At 56.1% G+C, this 9,867-nt stretch overlaps 1 protein-coding gene across 2 annotated transcripts; it reads left to right on the top strand.

Moving 5' to 3' along the window:
• The first annotated feature begins 3,000 nt into the window (after positions 1-3,000).
• Positions 3,001-9,239, top strand: TLX1 (T cell leukemia homeobox 1). 2 transcript variants are annotated; one of them, XM_053922524.2, is made up of 3 exons: positions 3,001-3,556; positions 5,596-5,797; positions 8,143-9,239. In XM_053922524.2, the coding sequence occupies exons 1-3, from the start codon at positions 3,001-3,003 to the stop codon at positions 8,363-8,365; spliced, it is 981 nt and encodes a 326-aa protein (XP_053778499.1). In that variant the 3' UTR covers positions 8,366-9,239. The 2 variants fall into 2 exon arrangements, with proteins under 2 accessions (XP_053778499.1, XP_024411490.2); XM_024555722.3 differs by having other exon boundaries at positions 5,560-5,797.
• The last annotated feature ends 628 nt before the right edge of the window (positions 9,240-9,867 follow it).

Below are 9,867 nucleotides of genomic sequence, written 5' to 3'. Positions count from 1 at the left end.
CCTCTTTTTTAAAAAATGAGATCTAATTCATATACCATAATTTCAGCCCTTCAAATAACACAATCAGTGGTTTTTAGTATCTTCACAAAGTTGTGCAAACATCTAACTCCAGAATATTTTCATCATTCCAAATAGAAACTTTGTGTTTATTTGTAGTCACTTCCCAAATCCCCCTCTATAGATTTCTCCATTCTGGACGGTTTGTATAAATGAAATTACATACTATGTCACCTTTTGTGCCTGGCTTCTTCCACTTAGCATGGAGGGAGGCGTGTTTTCTAGGTTCTTTCATGTTGTAGCATGAACCGGGACTTCCTTTTTATGGCTGAATAATATTCAGTTGTATGGAAACACCACATTTTATTTATCCATTCATCTAAATTCTTCTTCTTCTTCTTCTTCTTCTTTTTTTTTTTTTACTTTTTGGCCTTTATGAGTAATATGGCTATGAGCATTCATTTTTTAATTATTTAAAAATGGGGATGTTTCTATTAACTTCACAGGGTTTTGGGTCTTAAATGAGATCAGTGTGGTGTGGCGCCTGGCACACAGTTTCTCAGTAAAACACTTACGTCTATCTCTTCTTCTCTTCTTCAGTTCCTTCAACATAGGAGGCAGGAAAGAGGCGTTTTCAGGTTCAAATAACTTCCAAAGAAGGTTATGGAACCTCCTGAATTGGGTGGGTGGAGAGGCGGGAACTGGCAAGGCAGTGGGGGTTCTCTCCTCATGTCTCTGTTGAGTGTTAAAACGACCACATCTGCCTTTATATTGAATGGGCCCCTGTCCACCTGCCCGGAGCCCCGACAAGGTTCTCCTTATAGAGAAGCCCTTCCAGCCAGCAGTCAGGTGTCCAGGGTAACTCATAAAAGCAAGTGGAATCCAGGCCCACGATCTTGATCAAGTCACTTAGCCTCGCTGAGACTTGATTTCTTTGTGTCTATAAAATAGAGATAATACTCATCTCAAAGAGTTAGTGTAGAGTTTAGTGTTCTCCATAACACTTTTCATAATCTGCCTTATTGTATTTGCTTCTTTACAACCCCCCTATGGAATATGAGCTCCACAAGGGCAGGAGCTTTGTTTTGTTCACTGACCTTTTCTCAATGCCAAGAACCATGCCTGAGCTCTGGCTGGGTAGCTCAGTTGGTTACAGCATTGTCCTGATACGCCAAGGTTGCTGGTGCGATCCTTGGTCAGGGCACATACAAAAATCAACCAATGAATGCATTAGTAGGTGGAACAGCAAATATCAATGTTTTTTTCTCTCTAAAATAAATAACTTTTCAAAACTATGCCTGATGTATAGTAGGTGCTCAAATAAACTTGTTGAATAAGGAGGTTGACTAATTTATTATTCATTCAAAGTGGTTTGGGGCTATACTCCGCAGGGAGGAACAGAGATGAATAAGTCATTTCTTGCCTCCAAGGAGATCTCTTCAAGTGGAATAACAGACGTGGCCAAAGCAAATACTACATTGCAATAAGAGCTGGTGAGTAGAATGTGTGCCTTCCCGTTCTAGCACAGCGCCTGACGGAAAGGACACTGCTCCAAAGGCCTGTTGAATCTAGAACAGACCAGAAATAGATCCCAAGTGATCCAGCCTGCGCCCTTCCCAGAGCTTGGCTTCTGGGAGGGATCAAACTGTTCCCCACTGGAGAGGGGAAAGAGGGGAAGCAGCAAAGGGAGTTTCCTCCTTCTCTCCTGGGCTCTAAGCCAGTTAGCCACAGGCAAAACTTTGAAGAGGCCTAAATTTGTCCAGGATGCACTTCCCTCTTCTTGGTCCCACCATCCCCAGCCCCCACTGCCTTAAGCCCCTAGGTTCCCTCCCAAGATTCCAAAAGTAAGAAAATAACTCCCTCCCCTTACCACAGTCCAAAGGTTTTTTTGCTTGAAATAGCCACCACCCCCCAACCCCCCGCCCAGTTGCTATGTGAAAACAATCCGACTGAATTCATTCAGATACTGTGGTAACTGCTTCTTGAGACATGTTTAGTTTGAAGGAAAGGGGTATGTTGATGCATGGGCACCCTGGCAACAGGCCCCAAGCTAACTCCCTCATCTTGTGCCTGCCTCTCAGAAAGTCTTCCCTTCCTCAGTTTCTCTAAATGGGCTGAGTAGGGGTAGTTGTTGATTTTTTCCAACAAATAGCCTATTCATAGGCGTGTGTTTTAAAGAAGGGCAAGCCTGAACTCACCTTCCCTGCCTCGGGGGCCTGGGCTCCATACCTGGGGAGTAGACAGTCTTCTACTTTCTAACAAGCTGGACTTCAAGTTTGGTGTAAATCCTCTGGTTGATGGACAGGCGTTTCCCAGCTGAGCCCTTGGGGAGATTCTCCAGTAGCGCTGGGACACCTCTTCCCCAGAGGCCGGTGGGCTGGACCCCTTTGGTCCAATTCAAAGTTAGGGGGCGGCTCCTGCCTGTCTGAGAGGAGGGCTCTGACCACCACCTCCTGGGCTCGCTCCGTCTGTCTGTCGGTCTCTGGGAACGGCAGCATCCTGTTCTTTTTCTTTCTCCTTTTAAGTCTCTGTTTCCCCTCTTACCGAAGTACTTCTCTGAGCCTCAGTCGCCGTCCTTCTGTCTCTGGCTCCTGCATCTGTCTCGGCTCCCGGCCTCTCACTCCTCGTCTCCGCCCCTCCCCCGCGCTGTCATTCACCCCGCTCCTCTCTGCGCACAGCCAATGGAGAGACCGAGTCGCAACGGCAAAGCTCGCTCGCACCGGGCTTTTTCGCCCGGTGATTGATGTCCCAGAGTCAACAGCGAGCAAGCAGCCGGAGAAGGGAAGGAGCAGCAGGAGAGGAGTAGAATACGTCGCCCCCTCTCCCCATCCCCTCCCCCTACTTTAGCCCTTCTGCGCACTTCGCCTCCAAGTCTCCGCGCAGCCAGGAGCAGCTCCCGCCTTTGCGCCCCTGCGCCCCTGCGCTCTGCCCCCAGAGCGAAAAACAGCGAGCCCCGCCGCCCAGGCCCCCCCCCCACCGCGGGGCCCGGGCCGGGGGGCCAGCATGGATCACCTGGGTCCGCACCATCTCCACCCGGGCCACGCGGAGCCCATCAGCTTCGGCATCGACCAGATCCTCAACAGCCCGGACCAGAGTGGCTGTATGGGGCCAAACTCACGCCTCCAGGACGGAGAATACGGCCTTGGCTGTTTAGTCGGAGGCGCCTACCCTTACGGCGGCGGGGGACCGGTGACCGGGGCAGGGGCTGGGGGCGCGGGGGCCTATGGAGCAGGCGGCCCAAGCGGTCCTGGTGGCCCGGCTGGCAGCGGGGGCGGCGCCTGCAGCATGGGCCCGCTGGCCGGCTCCTACAATGTGAACATGGCCTTGGCGGGCGGCCCCGGTCCGGGCGGCGGCGGCGGAGCGGCGCTGAGTGCTGCGGGGGTGATTCGGGTGCCAGCGCACAGGCCACTAGCTGGAACAGTGGCCCATCCACAGCCTCTGGCTACCGGCTTGCCAACAGTGCCCTCCGTGCCTGCAGTGCCGGGCGTTAACAACCTCACCGGCCTCACCTTTCCCTGGATGGAGAGTAACCGCAGATACACAAAGGACAGGTTCACAGGTGAGTCCGGCCTGCGCGCGCCCCGCCGGGCTGCAGCCACGGCTCTGCACTCCCCCTTCTTCCCCCCGCCCCACGTGGCTTCCCGCTGGCCCCTTTGCGCGCCTAGTCGCCCAGCTCCTCTTGGTGCTTTCTCCAAATTTAGCAGCCTGCCACCTATCTATGCTCAAGGAATCGCCATGCTGGAAGAGTTCTCCCAGCCTGGGCCCCTCTGCGTCTCTTTCGCAGGACCCCAAGTCTGCTAAGAGCTCCCTGATCCCCTCTCGGAGTTCCTGGGACTGGTTAGGCGGAGGAAAGGGGTCTGTAGCTTTGGGACTACATTCCGCCTGCATTTGGGGAAAGCAGAGAAGGGATCTCAGAGAAGGGGCGCATTATGAACAAACTACTTCTTCCATCCCGATGTTCTCTGGCCGAAGCAGCGATCCTCAGAATCAGACGCGAGGAAAGAGCAGGTTCCCCACCTCCTGCCCCCCCGCCCCACGCACACACACTCTCACACATTCCAAGCTCCAGTGTCCATTGCGCTGCCTGTCCAACAGGGGCCAAGAGTCCGAGTAAAGCAGCGGAGCTCATGGGCACTTCCCCGACTGTAGGCTTCGTCCGGGTTGGTGGCAGCCTGAGGCTAAGCCACCCGCTTCGTTTTCGTTCTGTCCGGCTTGGCGTCCTCCCCGCACCCTGTACCCTGGGCCCTCCAGCATAAATAACACACTGGCCAGGCCGACGATCAATTGGCCACCTCAGGACTACTCCTGGGACGATTACGTATTCGGTGGCGCCGGCTGCCGCGCTCTCCAGTGCCTGCTCCGCGCCTTCCTCCGCTTGCCCCGGCTGCCTCCGCTCTCGCTTCCTCTCTCAGTACTCAGCCCCCCGCTCCTGAGTGGATCCTTTTCCTCCGGCTTCACTTCCCGCTTCCTTTGGCGTCCCCTAGATCCTAGAACACCATCCTCCCCCCAAGCCCGCTGGGAAGCAGCCACGAGTTGAGTCTGGGTTCTGGACCAGGCCTTAGGGAGAGGAAGCGGGAGAAACAGGCGCGACTCCCGTGGGGCTCGGCCTCCAGCGTCCAACTGTGAAAGGGGGATAGGCGGCTTAGAACTAGACCCTAGGCCAGGTGACCCCAAGGCGTCACAGGCCCCTGCTCCTGTTCCAACCTTGGAACCTTGGCTCACACTCTGACTACACAGCAAAAGTTTAGGAGGGGTGCGCAGAGGCACAACAGCCGTTCCACTTTGGGCCTCCAGGAAGGGCCCTGTACCGTGGGGGCCCCACTGCCCCAGCCCAAGTTTTCTGAAGTCTGGGGAGTCAGGGCCTGGTGCCTAACCCCCCCAGCCCCAGGCCAGGCCTGTCCTGAAGGACTCTGCTGGAACTCCCAGCCTGGAACTCCCTGGTCCTGGGGCTGGTGAAAGGTGCTCCGCACAGGGCCTACCTAGGGGTGCCACCACCCATCTAATCCTCCTCAGGTCTAAAGAAGCTTCGGAAGGAGGGAATGGCTGTTGCCTCGTGTCACCTGCTGTGGCCCCATGTCCTGTGCGCGCCTTCCCGTGTGCCCGTGCGGCTGTGCAGATCTATAATGTGTCACTGTTGCACGCGGTGTGTCTGTGTGTGTTGCTGTGTGATGGACGCTCAGGTCAGGACCCAGGATCCAGGGTCTTAACCAAGCATGGCCTCTTACTGTTGGGCAGTTTCTCTGAGGCTGGAGACCTGGGGCTGCGGAGAGCTGCGATATTTAGCTAGCCTCAGTGAGATTGGGGAGGTGACTGTGGCGGTGTCTGGTTCGGTACATGGGAGCCCGGGGCTAGGGAGGCCTCCGTGGTGGCAGCGGCTGCGGCTTGGCGGCGGGAGGGGGTTGTTTCTCGCCCGGGCTGGGAGCTGAGGGCTTTTGGGAAGAGGATCGAGGCCCTGCTCGTGGGGTTTAGCCGCTACACTCATTGATTCGCGGGGTGTCGGGCCTGTGACACCTCCTGACGCTCTGCCGCTTGCCTCTGCCATCTGTCTGTCTCCCGCTCCAGTGGCCCTCTCACCCTTCACTGTAACACGCCGTATAGGTCACCCCTATCAGAACCGGACGCCCCCCAAGAAGAAGAAGCCGCGCACCTCCTTCACGCGCCTGCAGATCTGCGAGCTGGAGAAGCGCTTCCATCGCCAGAAGTACCTGGCCTCGGCCGAGCGCGCTGCCCTGGCCAAGGCTCTCAAAATGACTGACGCGCAGGTCAAAACCTGGTTCCAGAACCGGAGGACAAAGTGGAGGTGAGAGGGCGCGGGGCGGGCGCGGTGTGGTCGACACGGGCGACACAATCTCGGCCGGCCGCTCGAGGCTCCATACCTCTCGGGGCGCTCACATTCCCTCCGCTCCTGGTTTCTGATCTGTTCAGGGGAGCGAGCACCTCCTGCCAGGCTCTTGGGGAGTGGGAGGCAAGGGAGGCCGATGACCGAGATGGGGCTGAAGAGCCCTGGGCCTGTTTTACTGGAGGCTTCCTGTTTTTCTGACGGGCACAATTTAGTGCGGGTGTAGACGCTGTTGATCTTCGCGGCTGCTTGGGGAAACAGCCGGTTAGAACAGTCTATGCAGTCCGAGCTTCCTGGATCAGAGTCCTGCGGGACTTTTTGTTTGCACAAACTCACGCTTACAAAGATGCCTCCCCTATCCCCGAGACTGGAGACAGGATGGCCCACACCCTGTTTCTGCGCCCCAGCCGGGATCTCTGCAGAGCGTCTGGGGCCCCAGACCACGGCCTGGGTTCTGCTGACTCCCTCCTTCCTCCCCCGCCTTAGGGCAGTGGGTCCCCCTCCCTAGAAGGGGAAAATCAATCCGCGCCGGCTGCGTCGGGGTTTTCGAGGGTCCCACTGAATCCGGGATCAATTAGGAGCAGATGGGTGTGTGTGTGTATGTGTGTGTGTGTGTGAGGGAGAGAGAGAGAGAGAGATTTCCCCTTCTCACATCACACACCCACAACTACACTAAATTTCCCCCATATATCTCGAATTCTGTCCTCTCTCTGTCCCCCACCTCTCTCTCTCTCTCTCCTTCTCTGCCTCCCTGACACCCCCCTTCTCTTTCTTAAGCACATAAAGTGTCCCACTGACCCTTAGGCAGCCTTATTCTCCGCACACACCGGCGCTTTCTCTGCTGGGCGCTCTGCATCCCTGCACCCTCCTGTGCATCTGGCCCGCAAACCCCCTACCATGCCTACCCGGAGTTTCTCGCTAGCTCAGGCCTCAGGGGGTAGCGCAAGAGTCTGGGCTAAGGCAGCGGCGCCGGGCCGGGCGGGCCTGGGACGGGAGGAAGGAATTGGAGTTTCCTCTTTTTCTGAATGAAGGCGAGGAATCTGCCCGGGATTCCGCCGTGGTGGCCACAAAGGAAGCCACTGCCCCGTGAGTCTGCTGCCCTCCCCTCCCCACATTCCTGCCGCCTGGGAAGGGGTGGAGGACCAGCTTCAGACCTCTGGACAGCTAGTTCAAGAGGAGTAAGGGCTAGCTGGGTAGGGGAGACGCTGATGTTCTCAAGGCCCACCCAGGGCTGTAACCTAGGGGAGGGGAAGAGCCAGGCAAGCCCCCTCCCAGGTGGGGGGCAGAGAAAGAGCGGCAGGCAAAGAGAGAACCGGACATGCAAACGGGCGGCAAAGATAGATACCCCACCCCAAGGAGAAGAGGAAACCGGGCAGCCTAACGAAGTGTTGTATATATAAAAAGAAACCAATGGAGGATTAAAACCTTCATTTTCGTTTCAAACAAATTCCCTTAATTCTAAAAGAGCCAAAGGGGTGAGGGTGGGGGTGAAAGAAAACAAGAGATAAAGACACAGAGACCAAAGGAAGAGAAACAGTCCAGCAGTTTAAAGTGCAGTAACGGAGGAGAAGACGAGAGCCAGAGAGACACAGGGCAAAAAGCAAGAAGGGGCGGCGGGAAGGAGGCCGGCGGCAGTCGCTGGGAGAGGCCCTCCCTGGCTTTGCGCGGCTTCATCGATCGCCTACAAATTGCTTCTGGAGGCCCCGGGGACTCCCATTAGGTCTGTCCACCTTAGAGACAGACGTTTGATCTCAGTTGACGGGGTGGAGGGAAGGCATTAAATGGAATAAGTGAGCCGTCGCCTCCCTGGACCGACCGCCTTGGTGGAGAAAGCAGACTGGTGTGGCAGTAGTCTCGGCAGGGCACAGGGCTCTTAGCGCAGAAGGTCGAAGCCCTGGGAAGTGTTTGCAGAGAAAAGGGGAAGAAGAGAGGTCTGGAGGGGCAGCTCGTGTCCGCCGGCCTTTGCCTCTGCGCTGGCCTGGCGGGGAAGGGTTGCCCAGGGTTGGGAGAGGCGAGATGCCATCCTATCCTCGGCCGCGCCGCCCTTCGAGGGTGGTGTGTAGGCGCCGCGCGCAGATGAGGAGCCCCAGCTGTTTGCCTACCGGATTTTCCCACAGCTTCCCCGATATAGCGCCATTCCCTCTACTCTTGGGGTTACAGTCTTTGTCGGAGTCGGGATCTTCAAGATAAGGGAATGCTTTAGAGGGGCCCAAGCTGGAGCTGGGCGCTGCCGAGGGGAGCAGTGCCGCTCAGGCTCTCTCTCGGGACCGTGCCGAAGCGTGGGTAACGGCTTGTCCCCGGTGCAGGCGGCAGACTGCGGAGGAGCGCGAGGCCGAGAGGCAGCAGGCGAACCGCATCCTCCTGCAGCTGCAGCAAGAGGCCTTCCAGAAGAGCCTGGCGCAGCCGCTGCCTGCGGACCCGCTCTGCGTGCACAACTCGTCGCTCTTCGCTCTGCAGAACCTGCAGCCGTGGTCCGACGACTCGACCAAAATCACCAGCGTCACGTCGGTGGCGTCAGCCTGCGAGTGATTCTGCCCATTCCACTCCGGAGACCCCGGCCCAGCCAAGGGGTCGCCGCCAAGGCCTGAGAGCCGGGACTGTCCTGGACTCCACCCGCCTCAGACCGCACTCGGGAGGGGAACGCTGCGCCCCCCGCAGGGGTCTGCGCGCGCGCGGAAACTTCTCTCTTCAGTGGAAAAGGAGAAAAAATCACAGAGGACAAGGACCAGCAACCTCCTCCCAAACTCCCATGCGGTCCTGCGCCCGCTAGAACTGTTCAGAGTCGGTCTCAGTTGCGTCTGTTTTATTTTATTCTGATTTTTAATGTGGGACCGATCAAGAGAGGCACGGGAACCGGAGGGAAGAGGAGTTTCTGGGGTCCCCTGAGGACAGCATGGGCTGTCATTTGAACTTCTCTCTATCCCACTCCTCATCACACACCGACACCCATAGGCCCACGCAGAAATGATTTCACTGTCCCTCGCTCGTGGTGTCACCCCAGAGTCACACAGAGGGGACCTATGGCAGACTGTCATGCACACACAGGGCCATAGCCTTCTTACCCCTGGTCCTCACCGTCTGGCCTCAGCCAGGAGAGACCTAGACACATTCTGAACAGCATTCTGATGAGCACTTCTCATAGACACAAGGCCACGGCTACACTGTGACATGCCATCCCACACACCACAGCCATCACAGCATTGCTTGGCCTGCCAGACCTCCAGCACCCCCCTAGCCGCACCCAGGTACGCACAGTCGAGTTTTCACCCAAAGTCAGCCTATTTCTCCAGATCCTGTTCATGGGGGGGTTTAAGTTATGCACTTATAAGGTGTTTTCTGTGTAACCATTTTATAAAGTGCTTGTGTAATTTATGTGAAAAAAATAAAACCCTCCGGATCCGGAGTTAGGGCAGCCTGCTCCTTGCTGAGCCCAGCACCTTGCAGCTACTTGGGTTTGGTGTGAGCTGGTGCTGCCAGGGCAGCTACTGATGCCTGAGCTTGAGGGACATCTGGGGGCCAGGACCAGCGGACCCTGGGGAGAGGAAGAAGGGGAACAGAGAAGGCAGAGCTGAGGAAAGGAGGGACAGCAAGGCTCTCCTGGGACAGCTAGTGTTGGAGCGGATACAGTGTCTCTGAGTGTGAGAATTGTGTGTGTGCATCGTGTGTTGGCAATGGTGTGGGCGATGAGAATGTTACTGACAGTGAATATTTGTAATTGTGTTTGCAATTATCGGTGTGCTTGTTTCTGCGTAAGTTGCAAATCGAAACTATCAGTATCCACTCGAACTTGTGTGTGTGTGTGACCATGTGTAAGTGGGGCTGGGTTTGAGGGGTAAGTGTATGATCACCCACCCATATCTGCGATTGTGTGTGAATCATGTTAGTGTTTGTGAGAGTACATATTCGTTTCTCCTTGTGCATCTGCTTCATGTTAATGTGTGAATGTGTGATTGGGTGTCATCTGTAATTATGGGAATGTGATTGAGTGTGAGATGTAATCATTTGTGAGATGTGTATTTTACTGTATATAC

This window comes from Desmodus rotundus, chromosome 4, assembly GCF_022682495.2.
Source record: "Desmodus rotundus isolate HL8 chromosome 4, HLdesRot8A.1, whole genome shotgun sequence".
Classification (NCBI taxonomy): domain Eukaryota; kingdom Metazoa; phylum Chordata; class Mammalia; order Chiroptera; family Phyllostomidae; genus Desmodus; species Desmodus rotundus.
The sequence above is the reverse complement of the archived record's forward strand: the minus strand, read 5'-3'. Positions and strand labels throughout refer to the sequence as shown.